The sequence below is a fragment of the Centruroides sculpturatus genome, unplaced genomic scaffold (genome assembly GCF_000671375.1).
Source record: "Centruroides sculpturatus isolate CEXI.00-Female unplaced genomic scaffold, Cexi_2.0 scaffold625, whole genome shotgun sequence".
NCBI classification, from domain to species: Eukaryota; Metazoa; Arthropoda; class Arachnida; order Scorpiones; family Buthidae; genus Centruroides; species Centruroides sculpturatus.
The window spans coordinates 425,895-447,906 of record NW_019384830.1 but is presented as its reverse complement, the minus strand read 5'-3'; the positions used below and the strand labels follow the sequence as shown (position 1 = coordinate 447,906).

The 22,012-nt window shown below is 26.2% G+C and overlaps 2 protein-coding genes across 2 annotated transcripts in view; one reads left to right on the top strand and one right to left on the bottom strand.

Moving 5' to 3' along the window:
- The window catches only part of LOC111630094 (acidic mammalian chitinase-like), a 19,750-nt gene extending 7,234 nt beyond the window's left edge, over positions 1–12,516 (top strand). The window contains exons 2-7 of the mRNA XM_023374114.1: positions 333–589; positions 1,306–1,409; positions 9,883–10,000; positions 10,331–10,516; positions 10,603–10,725; positions 11,893–12,516. Coding sequence (XP_023229882.1) covers positions 333–589; positions 1,306–1,409; positions 9,883–10,000; positions 10,331–10,516; positions 10,603–10,725; positions 11,893–12,021 — 917 coding nt within the window. The 3' untranslated portion in view covers positions 12,022–12,516. The remainder of the gene's footprint in view (positions 1–332; positions 590–1,305; positions 1,410–9,882; positions 10,001–10,330; positions 10,517–10,602; positions 10,726–11,892) is intronic.
- Positions 12,517–12,903: 387 nt separating this feature from the next.
- Positions 12,904–22,012, bottom strand: part of LOC111630093 (Kv channel-interacting protein 1-like) — a 24,125-nt gene continuing 15,016 nt past the window's right edge. Inside the window, exon 4 of the mRNA XM_023374113.1 lies at positions 12,904–13,097. Coding sequence (XP_023229881.1) covers positions 13,050–13,097 — 48 coding nt within the window. The 3' untranslated portion in view covers positions 12,904–13,049. The remainder of the gene's footprint in view (positions 13,098–22,012) is intronic.

The following is a 22,012-nucleotide window of genomic DNA, read 5'->3' as shown; positions in this document are numbered from 1 at the left end:
TTAATATTTTTTCGTACATAATCGGTTATCCGAACAACCCCAGTCCCCAATTGGTTCGGATAATCGACGCTCTACTCTATATACTAATATATAGTATATATATATATATATATTATTATTATTATTAATACATTAAAATTTAATCATTAATACAAAGAAACAAATTAGTTTACAATAAATTGTTTATAAAATTTCTCAATTTTTAAAAGTTTCTAAAGATCATGTGGATGAATTTTAACAACTTTTATTCATAGGATATTTAAATGCATTTATTATTAAAATTTTATTGAAAAAAAAAAGAAACGATATTTTATTATTAAAATTTTCTTCAGGAAACTACAAGAATTTCGTTGAATTGAAAGAATACAATAAAGACTTGAAAATATTAATAGCAGTAGGAGGATGGAATACAGGATCCATTAAATTTTCAAAACTATCTTCAGATTCTAAAAAAAGGAAAGTTTTTATAGATTCTGCATTGAATTTAGCAAGAAAACACAATTTCGATGGAGTTAATATCAATTGGCAATTCCCTACAAGAAGAGGTGGAAATCCTAAAGATAAAGAAAATTTCGCACTCTTAATTAAGGTAATGTTTTAAAAAAATATTAATAATTAAATAATAATTAATATTAAGTATAAAATAATAAGAGATTGTAGAGAACATTTACGAAATTTTTTGATTAATGTTTATGGACATTTAACTCAACTTGGGATTCGCAATCCACTTGATAATCTTTTAGCTGTATTTGTAAGTGATGTTAGAATTTTTGTAATGATTTAAACAGTTTAATATTAAATAGATAATTAATTTAATTAATTACAAAATATACTTTAAAATAAATTTTGCAAGTAGGGGTTTGCGATCGTCTTGATTTTTAAATGATTCGCGGGTAATGTTAAGATTTTCGTGCTTGAAAAGGTTGGGAGTATTGATTTAAACAGTTAAGTTAAAAATAATTTTTAATAATATAATTTAATAAGTAAAATAATAATGTAACATTTCTAATGTCAAAATTTAATGATTGTTTTTTTATTAAATATAAAAAAAAGGTTTTACTTACATATTTAAATAATAAAAGTAATTACTGAAAAGTAATGTAATATAACCTAAGCTTTTCAAGTAGGAGTTCGCGATCCCATTGACGGTCTTAAGATGCTTGAGAAAGTTGAGAAATGATAATTTAAACAGATTTTTGCAAAAATTTCAATGATATAATTCAAATAAATGAACAATTTAAGTTAAATACGAATAATAAAATATAATTTATAAAGGTAATCATCAAAATTTGATGATTTTTTTAGGAAATGTATGAAGTCTTTAAATCAAATAAATTAATTTTGACGATCGATATGAGTGCTTCTCCTAATATCATTGATGATGCTTATGATTTAGGTGTAATTTCTCGGTAAGTCATTAAATTTTTTCACGAATATTTAATAAATTAATGATATATTCATTCATTTTTTTTCCGTATTTTTAATATAAGAAATTCCCAAATGTTTAAATAATATTAAGTACAAGTGAGTATAGAGTCTATATTTACTCATTTATTTTGATGTAAATATTCTATTAAATTGTACTTTTTTAATCTTTAGGAGTATATTCAAAAAGCATCATTAGTTGTTATTGGAATAGTTGGTCGGTTTATCGTACAGGAAGGGGGCAATCGAGCGTAAGAGATATCGACCCCAGTTTATGTACTCACCTTATATATAATACAGCTACAATTGGAGGGCGTAATGAAGTCACTCCAGCGGATCCTTGGAACGATTTAAAAGATGGTGGAGGTAAAGGTAAGTTAATTAAAATGTTACAATTTGTAAAAATTTATTCTTCTTCAACGCTCTAACTATTTCTCTTGAGATATTTGAAATTCTTTTCTCACAATATGTAAATTCTTTAAGTACCATATAGAGAACGTAATTGGAAAAGTTGAGTTTCTATGTTGATTTTTATTATTTTATAAATTGATTTAATAGAAAATAATTTAAACAATATACTGACTTAAAAAGATCTTATATTTGTATAAGTTTTAATTATTTTTTAAACATTATTAAAAAGAAATTGCAAGACAGAAAAATTTCAAGGATTGTTTACTTAATCATATTAAGCAATTTAATATTAATAAAATTGTGTTATATATATATATATATATTATTATTATTATTAATACATTAAAATTTAATCATTAATACAAAGAAACAAATTAGTTTACAATAAATTGTTTATAAAATTTCTCAATTTTTAAAAGTTTCTAAAGATCATGTGGATGAATTTTAACAACTTTTATTCATAGGATATTTAAATGCATTTATTATTAAAATTTTATTGAAAAAAAAAAGAAACGATATTTTATTATTAAAATTTTCTTCAGGAAACTACAAGAATTTCGTTGAATTGAAAGAATACAATAAAGACTTGAAAATATTAATAGCAGTAGGAGGATGGAATACAGGATCCATTAAATTTTCAAAACTATCTTCAGATTCTAAAAAAAGGAAAGTTTTTATAGATTCTGCATTGAATTTAGCAAGAAAACACAATTTCGATGGAGTTAATATCAATTGGCAATTCCCTACAAGAAGAGGTGGAAATCCTAAAGATAAAGAAAATTTCGCACTCTTAATTAAGGTAATGTTTTANAATTTAAAAAGAATTGTATGAAAATTTAAAGTTTTACAACTTTTTAAACATTTTTTTTTTTTTAATTTTAAACATGCAAAATACTGCTCTCTTATTTGTAAAGTTATATATTTTAATTAAAAAATTCATTACAAATGATTAAAAAAAAACAGAAAAAAAACACATGAAAAATATTCTTAAAGTTAAAATTGTAAGAAAAATTTTAATTTAACGAAAAGTTTAAAAATGATTTTTTAAAGAGTGAATGATGAAAAATCGATATTACATTACACTATTGCAGAATATCGATTAATTAAACAATGTAATAACAAAATTTGTAATTAAGCCATTACAAATTGTAATTTGACAATGAAGCTATAACAATCTGTCAATTAATATTTGACATAAAATCTATCAAATGACTCAACGTTAATTATATATATTTTACATTACATTTTCATTCAAATCACTACTAATTAATCCTTATATATTTTCCTTCTTTTAAAATCTCTATTTTTCGAATAATATCTTAATTTTAATTATCGCAATTTAATTTATTGTTATTAAAATTTAAGCACTTCATTTTATGATATCGGCTTATATATATGTACTGTATATAGAAGAGAATATAATAATATCACTAAATAATTGAAAGGCTATTCTATACATTCAATTAATTTTCCAACCTTAATTTGGAATGTGATTTTAAGGATACTGTTTTCATTTATACAATTTTAAATATTTATTTGATTAATTAATAACAATATAATAGCGAATTTTTATTATACAGGATGGCCCAAAAGTCAATTAACTGTACGTTGTATATTTCAGGACGTCTTACACTTAAGAATATGAATTATAATCTGAGTTTAGAATGTAGTTCTTTCGTACAATTGTTGAACAGAGCAGCAATTTTGTATTTATAATGGTTAACTGACTTATGGACCACCCTTATTTTATTCAATTGCTTCTATGTAATTATATGTTGAATAAAGAAAACTGTAGAATGTTAAATGGAGATTTTTAGAAGAGGAAGTGTAATTATTTAGGAGAAAAATAAGTAAATTTATGGCGAAAAAATAAAGATTTCTTTTTATCTTTTAGATTTTAGTTTTCTAGAAGAAACTAAATGAAATTTGTAACAGAATGTATTAATTTCCCAAGGCGACAAAAGAGCAATCATGTTTTTTGGAATTCAAGAATTCGAAAAAAAATGGAGACAAAGAAAATATTATTTCGTCTTTTATGAAGTTATTGATCATAAAAGACGTAATATAAGTCTCAAATACTAGAATGAATACAATCAGATACATATAATTTTTAAAACCATACTGTTTATACGATTGACAACGTTTCTAAACATTGTAGAAATGATAAACTAATACTATTGTACAATGGTAAACCAATTATAACTGTTAAAATAGTACAAATAGTAAATCTACACAATTGTACAGACTGTAGATGACACAAAGAGTAAATTAAAGCAATTGTATAGCTAGTAAATCTGCACAATTGTACAGCTAGTGGATAGAACAAATAGTAAATCAATACAATTGTATATAAGTTAATATCTGATATAAGTTGATATAATTTATATTGAATAGCAAAATAGACTAAAATTGTCAAATTTATTTTAATACATACACTTAAAAATATATTTTTCTATTTAATTATACGTTCAATACTCTTAAGTATGTAGCTGAGTATTATTTCTCTAAGTATTGTTATGTACTGTACAGTCACATAATATATAATATAGAAGACATTCGGAAATGTGCTCTTATAGATATCCACTATTTATTAAACTTATATACTGACATTTGTCTGATAGTTCAGGATGGAGACTCCTGACAGGATGTATCTGATAGTTAAGGACGTATGATTGATTTAGGAGAGACGGTGCATTCAGTAGATAGTAGCTTTAACTTTATGATTATCTTATTGATAAGGCAGAGTAGTTGAAAAAAAGTTTAACTAGGTTTATTTAATGAATTAATTGATAAACCTATAATAGAATCATAAAGTCAATTTGAACGTTCCATATAATGATAAAACATCAATTGAAATCTGTAAATGTAGAGAATATAGGCATCTTCTTGGGACTCCACTTATAAAAAGCTCCAAGAGAAGGCCCTTCCAAGCGCTATTGATTTTAAATAATTCTGAATTTGAGGGCCTCAAAAATGGCTGGTGCAATAGGACTCCATAAACTCTATAACAGTCGCTACATTCATTATTTACAGATGTCTTTTAAATATTTATATATAGATCAACTGAATAATAGATGTTTATAATCATTCTAAAATATCTATTTTTAATTAAAATTAAATATTTACTTTAAATTTTATCATTTAAAGTAAAGTTATTTGTATAATATGCACATTTGTTTGCTTTTTTACTAAAATAAATTTTGTACAAGATTCTAAAGGTTATATAAATTTAATAATCGTAATCTTATTTAATTCCCATAGTACCTTATTATAGTAAAGTATAACCTTATTATAACTCATAATACTATTAAAGATTGATGCAATTCCCCAAAAATTATCCAGTATATTACGAAAAAACTAATAAAATGGTGAACAAAATCATGCCCCAACACACACACAGACAGACAAACAAACATCCATACATATGTAGAAAAGACTTCTTTATATTTCTCGGCATTTGAAGGTCCCCGAGTCCATTTTTGGATTCAGGGGAACCTCAGGAAATCTTAAATTTGTTTAATTGATTCCATTTAAACTAACTGAAAATTATTATATTATTTATAAAACCGTATTGTACCTCTTATCTAATATCAACATTTATCATTGATAAAATTAATAATAAAGTTAATCTAAATGTGAGTCACGCATGTGTTAATTTTGCTATTTTCTCACACATATTTTAACATTTCTATTGATAAAGTTGGCAAAGTATTTTAAAATTTGTATTGTTAAATATTTAAATGAAGTTAAAGCTTTTGTTTGATTCTAAAAAAAAAAAAAAAATCGAAGAGTTGTATCGATTTTAGATAATGTAAGGCCCTAGAATAGTGAAGCTTTTTTTTATTAGGTTCTTTAGGCTTGAATGTGCAATGTATAAAAACTACTCTACAAGATATACAAGGTGTCCCGTACGTTTGAAATTATAGGTGGAATGAGGCTAAGCAACACATGGGCGATCTGCCAAGGGAGTGCTTCCCAGGAGGATTTTCTATGAGAAAGTAAACCTTATTTGTGCTACACACGTAAAGAAAGCCTGAAAAACTGCACGTGACTAGCCCATTGGTGAGGCGCAAATCCGCTATGTAATTGGTGGAAAGTTTGGATGTATCATGTTAAACTATTCGGCAATTTAACTCGAGTTTTCACCATCGAAATAACTTAAATTCTTTTCTCCTTACTCAGTTCCATGCTTTACCTGTAAGATCAACACGGGATACCCTGTATAATGGACATCTTATAACGCATAATTAAATAATTTCGAAGATACAAATGCAAATTTTAATTTATTTTTTTTAAAAAAAATTAAGTTTTGTAATTTATTTGATTCAAATCTCCAAACAAAGGATTAGATATTTTCATGTATTTGAACTAACCTTTAAATTGTGGATACGTTGATAATTGCCATAAACTTAAAGGCTTATATGACTCTGTCTACACTAAAATCATTTTTAAGATGTGAATAATGGCGTAAGTTAATTAAAATGTAAATAATAATAATATAAACACTTACATTCAATGACAATTTACAAGTAATTTAACTTATATTTTTAAAATTAAACTCTGTTTAATGATATTGTTAAAGTATAACAGAGTAATTTCTCTAGTTATAAAACATAACTGAAGATGAAAACTTTGCCTTAAAATTAGATGGAAACTAGTAAAATATTTATTTGTATACATTATGTACATATAAACATACGTGTATACTATTCACTGTCCTACAAAGTACATACTATATTTTATGCTAGAGAATAATGAGTAAAAGTAAGAAGAAATTCATTGATTCTCCATAATGACTTATCTTGGTGATCATTCAGATAACACGCCATAGAAGATACTTTTCATGGAGCATTATCAAAATGATTATCAGGATATTTAATATAATTAAACTGTAAAATAAGAACATTATCACCGGAAAGAATCGGAAATTAACTCTCAATTTTTAAAGTGACTTAGTTTCTTAATGTATTTTTAAAATACATGATAATGGAGATGATGCTAATTTAGGACAATGTTAACTTTATTTCTTCTTTGTTAGAGGAATAAATGGTATGAAAGTAAGTAGTAATGATGGTTAAATCTCAGAAAATTTTAATAGAATAGTAAAGAAACTTACTGATAAAAGCTGATTTATATTTATCTTTATTAATTTTCTCCAATATTTCATTATATTTTAATAGCATATCCTCAACTTCATCTTTATGTTAATTAATATAGAGGATTTAAAACTTTCAAATAATTAATTCTACTAAATAATTTACACGTGAATGTGTATAAAAATATAAACTAGTCCTCATAATTGTGTATATTTCTCAAATATATTGTAGAAAAATATAAAATTCGTATTGAAAATCGATATTTATTGATGGAAACACGCCTCTTCTACGTGATTTTATATCGAAATGATGTCTCTATACGTCTGTATAGATGTATATGAGGTTATATATTATAAACGTAATATGTGAAATATGGAAAAACATTAAAAAAAATAATTTTAAAGTGAAAAAATTCCTTATTTTCACGCGATAACATCTGTTCCTCTTACACGCATCCTAAATTATATATTTAGAATTACGAGATTTATTTTTTAAGCCTCAAATTTATCTTATTCATAATTAAATTTTATTTATAAGAAATAAGTATAAAAATAAAATAATATTTTAATTAAATTATTTAAGTTTTTAATGAAAATATTACTTTTACAATATAAATTTGAATTTATAATAAACTAATCGTTATTTACAGCAACCCATTAGTGCCAACTAATATGTTATCAATTTAGATTTTATGAGAAATTTTAATTAATTAATTAATATATTTATAAATTATATTAATATATATATCTAATAATATATCTGATATAACTAATTATCTTGTAAATAAATTTCCTTATCAACAATTTAATTTAGATTCTAATTGTAAAGTTTATCTGGAAGATAAATGTTTTTGACATTTATCTGAAGATTTTATAAATAAAACTTTAATTTTTATGTGTAATAATTTGTGTTTTTGTTGCATTGTTTACTCGTAAACTTATATTTGCTAGTAAGCATCTTTCTTCAGCACGAGACATCACGTAGAAACCAGTATCACCAATGAAAAAAAAAGCAAAGAATAGAAACAATTCAAAAAGTATGTTTACATTTACATTTTCTGTTATTTTTTATTATTATTTTATGAAGAAATGCTTAGTTTATATATCACAGTTGAACTTGGTTCATAAATTAAGTATTTTTTAATTGTTTTTCTGATTACTTTCTATTTTTTTTTTTTTTCTTTCTTTTAGTTGTGAAACCAGTATCACCAATAAAAGAAGTGATAAAAGAAGTTATGCGATGTCTCGTGCTGAAGAAAGATGCTTACTAGCAAATATAAGCTTACGAGTAAACAATGCAACAAAAACACAAATTATTACACATAAAAATTAGAGTTTTATTTACAAAATCTTCAGATAAATGTCAAAAACATTTATCTTCCAGATAAAGTTTACAATTAGAATCTAAATTAAATTGTTGATAAAGAAATTCATTATGTTATAATCAGTTCCATCCGATATATAAAAATCCAGCAAAGAGTTGAATAACTTGTATACAAGACGGCTCAAATCATTGTGAAGAGTACAATGCGGTCCAAAAGTCAATTAACCGCGTAAACAGTTGGAGGGGGGAAAAGCTATTATTTTTCTTCACATATATTTAAAATTCTTTACCATTTTCCATTAGGTTAATGTAACAATTGCAAAATTAAAACTTTAAGATAAATTTATTATTAAAATTATATAAAATATATTTATCAAGCATCAAAGAAGAAAAATTGAATTTTTTTTTCTCTCAAGCAACAAGTTGTTTTTCCATTAAGATAAATTTCCAAAAATTAATGAAACGTGAAATAAATGTAAATGATAATGGAGATGAAAAAAATCATGTAGAAGAATAATGTTTCTCGGAGGACATCGCTAGCAGATGGCCTTTTATTATGCCATAAATATGTTCTATAGATAAACACAATGAATGGATCCGTAGAAAATTTCTCTTCTAGAAGGGGGTTTTGTGCTAGTTTCTAATTCATATTTTCATATTATTTCCATAATTTCAATCAATATTTCTGTTCTCGTTTCATGTTTATAATCGAAAAATCAAATATTATTCTCCTGATCTTCATTCGCTCTCTTTTCATTTAATGGTATAAATTTTAAACTTGATTATTAATTACATTAGCTATAACATTGTACAACAAACAGACAAACTTTTATAGATTTAATTATATAATTTACAATATAAGTACAGTATTTTATAAATTTTTGAAAAGTTTTGAAAAATACTTTGGTAGAAGTTAAGAAAAAGACAAAAAATTTGGCAGAATTTCAGCTTTGTCAATTGTAAAAAACCAATGATATGAAGATAATGTATAAAAATGCCAAATTGTTGTCTATATCCTTTCAACTTTCATTCTTTTCTAAAGGATTTCTTCAGTAAAAATCCTTTAGAAAAGAATGAAACTTTGAGAAAGAAATTCTTTTTACTTCTTAATAATAACTAACCTGTAACTAACTAAAGTTTATTTATATATTTAATTAATTAATTTAATCATTTATTATTATTATTATTAATTGGATTATATACACGTATGTACAGTACAAAAAAAAAAAACGCAAATTTAGATCTGCAGAAAAAATACAATAAAAATTCTGATAAAATAAAAATAATAAAAACCATTTTCTTTCAGTCTAAACATGTATAATTATACACAATTCTTATAGGCTTATATTGATATAAATTCCATATACACGATATATTATTATTATTATTATATACAACAACGCAAATTCTCTGAAAACATTTTTAACATTAAAATGTAAGTTGGTACGAAAGAAAACGAAAAACAATAGAAACAAAACACGGTTAACTGACTTTTAGACCACCCTGTACTTGCTAATATATACAAGAACATGAAATTTATATTAAAATTTACTTGTGTATATACATTTATATATATATGTATGTATATAACTTTTTAATTTAAACTTGTGCAATTATTGTTATACAGGAATGTTGACTTTATACACGTCACCGCTTTTGATTACTGGGGTTATTGGGAACCGATTACAGGATTTCCAGCTGCATTGTTCGCTAGAGTAAAAGACATCGACGTCAGATTGAATGTCGTAAGATTCATCATCATTATTATTTAATTACTTTAATTTTAATATATACATTTACTCGGTCTCAGATTTACACATAAACTAACTTAGGACCTCGCATTTTTAAATTTATTATTATTTCTTTTTAGAGGGGAAAAGCCCCTTATATATATATATATATAAGCTAAAAGCCTTATATTATTTACATTTTTTTTTATTATTAAATGGAGAGAAAGGGCCTCTTATGAATCTAATCTAAATCCTGTATTTATTATAGGATATATTATAAAAGAAAACTAAGTTATAGCCTATAAGTAATTTGTATTAAGAATTTAAATGAAATATTTACTACAGAATTATACGGTATCGTATCTAAAATCGTTAGGAGTCGATTTGAAGAAGATTGTTATCATTGTATCATCGACGTCACAAACTTGGACTTTAGATGATTCGTCAGATACGTCTGTCGGTGCTAAAGCTACAAAACCTGGAAATAAAGGATCCTATACTCTACATCCAGGAATTTTATCATATTACGAAGTAATTAAACACTCTTATATAGTGATGAAGTAGATGAAATAATCGATTAGAACAATTTATCTTTCTTCTTCTTCTTTTTAATTTAGACTTGTAAATTGTTAATGCAAGATGGATGGACAATTAAATACGACCCCGAAGCTAAAGTGCCGTATGCTTATCGTGGAGATCAGTGGATCGGATATGACGACGTCAAGAGTGTTTCCGAAAAGGTATGTTTATGATTCTCATAACTGTTTATAAGTCTATTATTTAGGGCCTCGAGGCTCTAACTATAGACTTTTTTTTTTTTTTTAATTATTTGCTGAAGGGGTAGGCCTCTTAAACCTTAGGGCCTCAACAAGCTTAAATATGCTATTAAGTATCTCTAAACATACTTTTTAAAACAGTATCTTTCTCTAAATTTTTATCACCAGAAAAATTCAATAAAATCATTATTTCTCGTAAATAGGGTGGTTCAAAAGTCAATTTATTCAAGCAATTAACTATCAAAACATTTTTTTTTTAAAAATTATAATTTAATTTGTTAAAGCATTGTAATTTATGTATTTGAAATAAAAAGCTATCTGTTTTATAAGTTTGTAAGTACTGTAACTAACAAAGTAATTAAATAAGGCAACAGTTGAAAGAGTTTTTATAATAGTTAACTGATTTTTGGGCCACACTACAAATATATAGGCCTATATTAAATAATATTTATCTAGTATTTATTTTGCTGTTTAAAATTACATTTAACATTAATTGTTCATCTGGTATAGATGATTAGAAAATGGTATTGTTCCTTCAGATACAGACATTTTCCAGTTGGTTTGATCAACTAAAGAAACGTTTTCTATCAATTTGGGAGGAGAAAGATCAATTTTCTCTTAGTTTTCTCAGTCAGGAAATGAAACTAATCAAACAAAACATCTCCATGCATGAGATTCTCTATGACAGAATGCAATCATTTCATTCTTATATCTTACATAGAAGTGCAGTAAAGATATACATTGATTGATTAACTAAAATAATATATAATTAAATTTTAATTTTACTGTATATTTTTAGAGTTTTTTTTTTCCAATATTGAAACTTTAATTAGTTATAATAATAATAATAATAATTATCAGGGCCTTCGAGAGGGACTTTCGTATCACTTTTATCTTTTCGAACCCATCTTCAATTTAAGGCCTTCCAAATGAATCTGTTGATTACCCAATAAAATGTGGGGCTTGGTGAATCTATTGGCCTCCTGTAAATATAAAGTCTGATGAAATATGAGGTCTTCCAAACGACTACACTACTGAAAGGCCTGATAATTATTACATATAACTGTAAATTTATATTTATAATAAATTTTAAGTGTAAAATAATGTTTATAATTAATTTTTTTTCTACAGGTTAAATACGTTAAAAATAGTGGATTAGCGGGCCTTGGTCTAAATTCTCTCGATCACGACGACTTTCGAGATTTATGTGACAATGACATTTATCCTCTTTTAACGGCAATTAACGACGTTCTCAAATAAATTTTTTATTCTCATTTACTCGCTTTAATGACGATTAACGAACGTATAAACTTTGACATTAAAATAATAATTATGAAAAATAAAATAATCCTCTTATTTTTTTTTTTCATATACTTTAACACACATGTTCCTGCTTTTAATGGCAATTAATGACGTTCTTTACCGAATTTTTTTTTTTAAATTTATATTTTAATGACAATTAACTATGTTTTGGAGTGACTTTTTTTTAATCGCTTTAATGACAATTAACGATATTCTCCAACGAATTTCTTCACGTAAATACTTTAAAATTCGATTTTTAATTTTATAACTTGGGAAATAAAATTAAATCTTTGAAACAATTCTCTTATTTTTCATATACTTTGACACACAAACACACACACACATACATTTTTTTTTTCCTATAATTTAATCCGTATCAAGCGGAATTTGATATCGAATAGCAGATGATACTGTCAATCACAATAATCGATCGCATTTTTCTAACATTCTTAAGAATATTAAATTTAAGAGAAATATATATTTAATTTTTCTTTTAATAAAAAAAAAATAATAATAATAAAATATCAAAGATTTTAATTTATTTAATTTTTTATTTTATTTATGTATTATTTATTTATCTATATCCAATTATTACAACATAAAAAAAAAGAACAGGAAAAAAAAAAGAATCTATTTTAAAAAATTCTATTTACTGTAGATTTTATTGAATATATAATTAAATATATTAAAACATAAAATATTCTATCGAATATTTTACACGAATTTCTGTTAATTTTGGACGAATATCTACAGTATTATGGAAGGAATATTTTTTTTGTTCTTTTTAAGTAATTCATCTAAAAAAAATTAAATTATTTATTAATTCTATAAGTCTTTATGTCTTTTTTTTAAAGTTTTTTTTTTTTGTTTTTTTGGATTGAAGAATCATTTATTTGTGCGAAGTCGGCAGAGAATGCTTCTGCAAATCGATTATATACATATGGCGTCACGCTTCTTCTTCCTACTCCTCCTCATCTTCGTTGAAATCACAATATTGTATCCAACATCAACAAACTCCTTGATCGTGCTTCATCCTGTAAAATTAAATTTACTTTATTTACTTTATAATGTATTATTATATAACGAAACACCTGCGATACGTTATTATATTATCATTCAAACAAACAGTATTGTAGATACTTTTTTTTCCCTCCCCCCCGGATATCAATCTCTCAAGATGTAATTTAGCATTTGTTTTCTTAAATTTAAGGAGGGAAAAAAGCTTAAAAAGTAAGAAAATTAAGAAAAAAGTGTGAAAAAATAAATAAAAATAAAGAAAAAACTTCTCAAAGAAGTGATCTATTCAGTGAAGTAGAAGACAAATATCCGGAATTCTAGGAACTCCAATAATAGTTTCGAGTTCTAAAGATTGAAATGACCTATAAAAGGCACAATTCCTATATATTAATGCCTTGTAGTGCTATAACTATTTTTTATATATTGCCGAATAAGAAAACGAAATGTATACGTCTGTGAAAACCGGAATTATATCAGGGAACATTTTGATGTTTAAAATATTTATTAAAAAAAATTAATTTAGTTTAAAATATTGTTTTATTTCACTTCAATAAAAAGGAAATATTATCGGTGTACACTATCTTTCCTCTTTTTTTTTTTTTTTGTGAATTAGATGCGAGGCTTTTTAACTGTAGACTCATAACGCGAGGCCCTAAGTTGAGGCTTGTTTATCTTATGTACAAATTGAACATTGTTATATTGATGTTTCCGATTACTTACATGTAAATTCTCATCATTCTTATATAAGAACGATGAGAAATGGATCACCATTGTTGTTATATTAGGGGATAGAGTTTACTCAAAGTTCTAGGCTGAAGAAAGAAAGAGAAGGAGATGATGAGAGAGAGGAGAATAAAGTGATGAGAAGGATGAAAATAAATACGAAATTTATTGAGAAATATTTACATACCAAACGAGAAATGATGAATTTATCCATTCTCCTACGGTACAAGAATTATAACAAGGATTTACATGTGAAAAGTAAAATGTGCACATCTTCGTCTTTCTTGTTAGACACGTTATCACGGTTTCAACTTGTTAGATGCGAACAAACGATTTAGTATAGATTCAAATACAATCTTAGAATACGAATATCTTTCTATTGTATTCCTCACTCGAGAGGCAATGCTTTATATTTCACGAACCAAAAGAGTATGGAGTGACATATAAATAGAAACTCGATCCACAAAGCGAAGATTTAACTTGTTATTTTCTTTTAAGTCGTTCAACCATGCAGAATACGAATTTCTCGACGGACGTGTTAAACTATATGTTTCCCTCCTACTTCTATGACAAGTACACCATTTTATATCGTGGGGGTAAATTTTTACTCAAGCTTAAACTTAAAACGAACGTCAAGCAACACTTTACAATTCGTCTGTTACAGATTTAGAATTTTAAAATTTTATATATTTATATTTTTAATCGATATTTTGTATTAAAATATAAATTTTTTAAATGTATTTTTTATAGTTTAGTATTTTAATAATTGAATTAAGTTATGATTACATTTATTATTGCTTAGTAAAGTATTATTGACTTATTCCAAAACCGTGTCTTTTAATTATTCTTTACTTCACAACTGAGTGCATAGGTAGACACTGGGCATCTTTAACACACTGATGCCTAGTGTTTACTTATGCACCCAGTTGTGAAAGTAAAGAATAATTGTTCAATTATGTTATAAGCACATTTTCCTTTCACCGCAATTTACTTATATACTTTAATTACTCACTTTTTATTTACAAAAAACACGTTGTTCTCAGCTTAGTTTACGATAATTTTAGACTGTCTTTTACAGTGGCGTGCCGTGACATTTGATGATAGGAAAGCTGTGTTTCTGTAAGAAGCCGACTTCCAGGGGCAATCAGTTAAATCTTTAAATGTATTTTTAATAGATTATTTATCTGACGTAAGTAATAAATAAACAAGTTCAATATAATTACCTCTGTTAGATTCCCTACGACCTCTAAATGCCGATTCTCGCTTTGATAAAAACATATAACATCTATTAATTTAAATATATTTATTAGCCGTAACTATTTTGTTATAATTTTCNCTTTTGAAATTCAATTCTTGTACTTTTTGGCCAAAGAAAACAATTCAATTTAGTTTTTAGTATCAATTACCTGAATAAAAATACTCTTTTAATGTATCCATTGTCTTTCTATTATTGTGGATAATTAATAGTTTACCAAAAAAAGAAAAAAAACTCATTGTAAATACAGTATATTTGAAGGTTTTTCGAGGTTAATTATTTTCATTATTTTGTCTTCAACTGAATAAATAGTTGGCATCTTGCTTAGGTAAAATGGCACTGTGACAAATTTAGAGATACAAATTTTCTCCACTAATCTCTTTTTATACATGAAATTTATGTAAAAATAGTATAGAATTTTATTATTTTAAACATAAAATAGGTTTTTTAGATTAATGTATTTATTTATAAATATGTACTGTACAATATAGATTACGTGTCTACCTTTGGAAATAAAGAAGGGACAGAAATTTATTTCATCGAATGACTATGAAAGGGTTTTTCAACTTGCTACATGTAACTATATACAAACAACAACCATTATTTCACAGACTTATACTGTATTAAAATATATACCAATAAAAACCATCGACTTCGAAAAATCCCCGTGTTTCCAGATGTCTCCCTCTGATAGACAGAGGGGAGATAGGAGTGGTTTCCTTTTGCTCCTGGATCCTCCCTTAGAGAACATTACCTGTAAACTTAGAGATAAATGATAAGAGCTTCATGAGGTCACGGAAGAACAACGAATTTCGGTTTAAAATATTACATTTAGCTACTTTTCTATGTTTTATTCACCCCAGTTTAATTTTATTATGTAAATGTTGAGATTAACAATATTCCAACTCCTTTTTCATGGAGAAGAGAGCCATCAGAACCGTTTCTACTAGAGTAAGGGATTAATTCAACCAATACGAAACTCTGCACCATAAAATTTCCTACACTATAAAAATTTTCTAGAAAATAAATTAATTTTTTATATATATATAGGCCTATATAATATATTATACACCTTAAAATCATTCATTGCTCAGTAAAATGTTACTTTGAGTTTTGGAAATTTATGTGCTGGATTTCATGCCTTGGGACTGGCTTAGATACAAATATTACCTTACACACGCCATTTATTTTGCGATAAGAGCTTGATGAATATTTATAGTGATGTCGGACGAGTTTAAATTGTAGAATATCTTTCAAAGCTTTGTGATATCCTTCAACCATAAACTTTATATCGAAATCCAAGCTGTTATCTTACTTAAAATTTAATAAAACAAAATAAAATTATCTCTAATTTTATCAGTTTACATCAATTCTTCTCACACGCGACATACGAAATCGTAATATCACCGGTTTAACATTCAAATCCGTAAGTAATATAAGATGGGAGAGCGGAATAAAAGCAAAATAAATATATCAAATATATTAAAATATTTGATATATTTACTTTGCTTTTATTCCGCTGGGTTTTTTTAAAACTTCTGTCAACTATACAGAGCTATCATAAAAACATACTAGTAAATTCTTATCGGTTGGGTTAAGTTATAAATCTATTCATAATTCACATAATGGGGCGAGGGTGGCCAAATATCTAGCGGGCAGTCGGCTAACAGCCCAGAACCGGTCCCGGATAGAATTGGAAGCGTTACGTGTGAAGCTTCCACCCGAGGTCCTAGACTTCCACCAGCTAAACCGGGTGAGGTTGGTGCTCTGTAATCGCGAATCTGTTTGGAAGCCGACAATACAGCGCTTCCACTCCGCGGTTATAATAAAATATTGTACGATTATTTTCATATAATTAAAATTAATATGTATTTATTTTTTAGAAAATACGAGGGAAGCGGCGCTTCCACCGCTTCCAATGACGGCACGCCACTGTCCTTTATATTCTCACTGTATATATTCTCGTTGTAAAGATATACAGATAGTCTAAAATTAGTTCATTTATTATTTAAGATTGAATTACTGTCTTATTCTTCTGGTTGTACAGACATAAAGGTGACCCTATAGCCGGTTCATCACAATTTAGACTAAATTAATATCTTATTGTAATTTATTCTATTAATATTTCTGTATTTTTACCAAAAAGGTGTAAAAAAGACAGGGAAAGAATTTTAAAAACTGCAAAAAAGCACTAATGTAAAAGATAGAAAAAAAAAAAAGGAAAAAAACCAGAAACGAGTTGCTTAACTTTCCAGGCAAGAATTAAAATTGTGTGTGGTGCCATCTGTTATGAGATTTTATTAAATTCTTTTTATATTATTAATTATTATAAAATGGCAAAAAGCTTAATTTTGAGGATAAAGATGAGTTATATAAATAATTAGAAAAATGTTTATTAACTCAGACCCCTTTTGAGATATGGCACATGGCCCCTTCGATCTCTAACCACCAAAAATTTAATAGCATCAACTTTCCTAATACACAAACTTCCCTGCAAAATTTCAGAAATTCTCGACAAAAGCACAAGATTAAAGCCCAAAATGGCTGAACAAAATCGTGCCCCCTCCCCACACAGAGACATTTAGACACACACACTCACACATACAAAAAAAAAGCTTTGTTTATTTCATTTTAATTTTTTTATTTTTGTATAAAAATACAATTTGTAAAAGTAAACAAATCTATTTATTTCCACTTTTAATCTTTTATTTATTTATTTAAATTTTTTTCGTGTATTACATTCGAAAAATACCGCAGAGATTATCTAAAATAGAGAAAAAGTTGTTCTTAAAAATAATATTTTTTTTTTAGAAATGGACTTTTGAAATTCAATTCTTGTACTTTTTGGCCAAAGAAAACAATTCAATTTAGTTTTTAGTATCAATTACCTGAATAAAAATACTCTTTTAATGTATCCATTGTCTTTCTATTATTGTGGATAATTAATAGTTTACCAAAAAAAGAAAAAAAACTCATTGTAAATACAGTATATTTGAAGGTTTTTCGAGGTTAATTATTTTCATTATTTTGTCTTCAACTGAATAAATAGTTGGCATCTTGCTTAGGTAAAATGGCACTGTGACAAATTTAGAGATACAAATTTTCTCCACTAATCTCTTTTTATACATGAAATTTATGTAAAAATAGTATAGAATTTTATTATTTTAAACATAAAATAGGTTTTTTAGATTAATGTATTTATTTATAAATATGTACTGTACAATATAGATTACGTGTCTACCTTTGGAAATAAAGAAGGGACAGAAATTTATTTCATCGAATGACTATGAAAGGGTTTTTCAACTTGCTACATGTAACTATATACAAACAACAACCATTATTTCACAGACTTATACTGTATTAAAATATATACCAATAAAAACCATCGACTTCGAAAAATCCCCGTGTTTCCAGATGTCTCCCTCTGATAGACAGAGGGGAGATAGGAGTGGTTTCCTTTTGCTCCTGGATCCTCCCTTAGAGAACATTACCTGTAAACTTAGAGATAAATGATAAGAGCTTCATGAGGTCACGGAAGAACAACGAATTTCGGTTTAAAATATTACATTTAGCTACTTTTCTATGTTTTATTCACCCCAGTTTAATTTTATTATGTAAATGTTGAGATTAACAATATTCCAACTCCTTTTTCATGGAGAAGAGAGCCATCAGAACCGTTTCTACTAGAGTAAGGGATTAATTCAACCAATACGAAACTCTGCACCATAAAATTTCCTACACTATAAAAATTTTCTAGAAAATAAATTAATTTTTTATATATATATAGGCCTATATAATATATTATACACCTTAAAATCATTCATTGCTCAGTAAAATGTTACTTTGAGTTTTGGAAATTTATGTGCTGGATTTCATGCCTTGGGACTGGCTTAGATACAAATAATACCTTACACACGCCATTTATTTTGCGATAAGAGCTTGATGAATATTTATAGTGATGTCGGACGAGTTTAAATTGTAGAATATCTTTCAAAGCTTTGTGATATCCTTCAACCATAAACTTTATATCGAAATCCAAGCTGTTATCTTACTTAAAATTTAATAAAACAAAATAAAATTATCTCTAATTTTATCAGTTTACATCAATTCTTCTCAATTTCCTTTTAATTCGTTTCATCTTTCCAAGATTATTCGAAGATCTCTAGGGATCGCGAACTACTTGTTGATAATTAGGGATTTAGAAAAATAGCAATTTTATTACTATTAAATAAGGTAAAAAAATAAAAATAATTTCTAAAAAATCTCAAACAATATTTATAATATTTTAGAGATAAAAATATGCAAATTTTTCTAAAATTTTTATTTAAAGATAAAGAAAAAATTTACCTTTTGGCACCAAGCCATAAATTCGTCAAATGTGATAACTCCGTCTTTATTCGAATCAATTTGCTGCAAAGTAAAGCATTTATATGTATATATAAACGTTAAATCTTTATAAATTAATAAAGAAACAATCAATTTTTTTTTAAATGATTATTCTAGAAATCATCATTTATTTCAGATAGCGGTTTATCTCTAGAATAAGGAAATAGATCAGGAGCAATAGATGTAGTAATTTGAAAAATTGCTTTCAGATTAGATTATTCGCTTTATGGTATATAGAAGACATAAGAAATCTTTTATCTGTCTTCCTTCGTATCTATTCTAAAGTACTAAAAAATGTATTCAATTTATAAAAGAAGCGAACTGAGTAAAGTTGATATCGCTAACTCCGAACAAATAAAGTATATATTTCATCAAATTAAGCAAACAGGAAGCCAGAGATGAAAATCGATAGTAAATTAACCATAGAAGAACAATTTTAAAGTTAAAGATATCGAGAAATATCATACGATAAGATGAAATCGTGAAAGTTTCGGGTTACCAATACTGGCACCATTTTTTTTTCTTTACTTTACTCGAGTGATGACATGAGAATTTGTCAAACGTCTCTCTCATTTTATGTTTTGTCAATCCTGTTAGAAATATAAAAAGGGTCAACTAGGCCCCACGATTCAGAAGGCTCCAGGCCCCTTCAGGTGAGAAGAGGGTCTTTGCTTTTTAATAATCCCAATAGGGCTTATCCTTTTCTAAGGCTTGGCTTAGGACCTCAATTTTTATTTAAAACAGGAAATACTTCACCGATTTAATTAGAATTAAGCAATTGGTGCACATTGTAAATGTAGTGTATGTTTAATGATCTCAATCCTATCACCGCTTTCATCGAAATAAAATCTTAAATAATATCTACAATTTTGACTTAAAGATTAATATTCTAGAAACATTCTTTATATTAATTTTTCTTAAAAAAAATATATAATAAAAATCGCGTCATAGTATATACTGTATCTGGTGATGTTCCAAATGTTTCTTATTTCTTATCTAGGTAGTATCTTGTCGATTCATTAATCTTTCTAGAACCCAATTCAAGTTTTTTTTTTTATATATATAAAGTTATCGTAGAGTCTGATAGATGATTTATCTTAGATATTGTTAAAGATTATTTTCTTTTGACTTCTACAGACATACAAACACACTCACGTTTCTTATCAATTTTCATAATAATAGTAATAACGAACTATTGATTAATATTTATTATCATTAACTACTTATTCAATACTAGAAATAAATGAAAATCAATTGATTTTTTCGGGGAAATTTGGTAACTTTCCAAAAAATTTATTTAATTTTTATACATTTTTTTTCCTCCTCCTCCTTCTCTGAGAATTTTTTTTTTTTTTTTAGTTTTTAGAACAGATTTTATAACGTATATTAAGCGTGATTAATTAAGGAACCACAAATTTTTTTTGTTAAGTAAATGGTTTTGTATACATTCAAAAAACTTTAATTTATTATAAACATTGTTACTGTGCGGTCTGCTTGATGTAATGAAAGCCAAATCTATTCAATTTACTTAATATATAATGATTAATGATTTTTAATATTCTGTATTCGTATTCTAATAACATAAAAGTTTAGAGAACTTATAAAAATTTATTAAAAATCAGTTTTTAACACGATCATTAAGCCAAAAAAACAGCTACAAAATTTAATAAAAAGCGAGATTTTAAGCACTATTATGAAGTAAAACATATGGAGAACTTCTAAAAATTAAAAAGCAGAACATTTATTTATTTATTTATTTTTTAAATCAGAAAAATCAAACAGGTTTATCCATTTAAGTAATGACACTTATATAAGAAAACAAGAGCTTTTACTGATGCCAAACTGTATGTCTGACCTTCCAATGATGAAGTTAATTGAGACAATGATGTGATAAACTTCAAGAACGTTGTAAATCCTACTGGAAGATAGTAAATCCCAGATTATCGTTGTTAAATAACGTTTTAAGTTGTATTTATAATCTAGGATTATAGATTCTGAAGATTCTTTAGAATGTATTCAGGATCTAGTTTCCAGGATCTTTATGTTTAGAATAATCTAGGATTCTAAGCTATATTCTTTAAAATATATCCATGAATATACAATATCAATGCATGGGCAAACACGTCTAAAGCTGGGACTTCGTCTTTTTGGGATCATTTCACTGCTTCTCGTTGATAATTTTTTTCATTCTATATCCGTACTTGTATAATGCTTCTAAAGAAATTGTTTCAGAGGCCTTAAAAGTGCTTAAAATGGCCCTCTCAAGATCTTACTCAGAATCCAAGATTCCATGCTGTAAAGAGTCTTCAGGATATAATTAAAATTCAGAATCCTTACATTAAAACCCTAAAATTCTAAAACTTAAAGATTCATCACAATCTTAAGAGTTTATGCCTTAAAAATTTACCAATAATCTAGATAAGCAATTCTCAACCAGTGTTACTCTTTGAGATACGAATCGGTTCGTGCTGTAAGTGTATACACAAGAATCTCAGATGGTACGCGAGTTAATAAAGGTTGAAAACCACTGATCTAGAGTTCATTTTAATTAAAAATTATAAAAAAAAA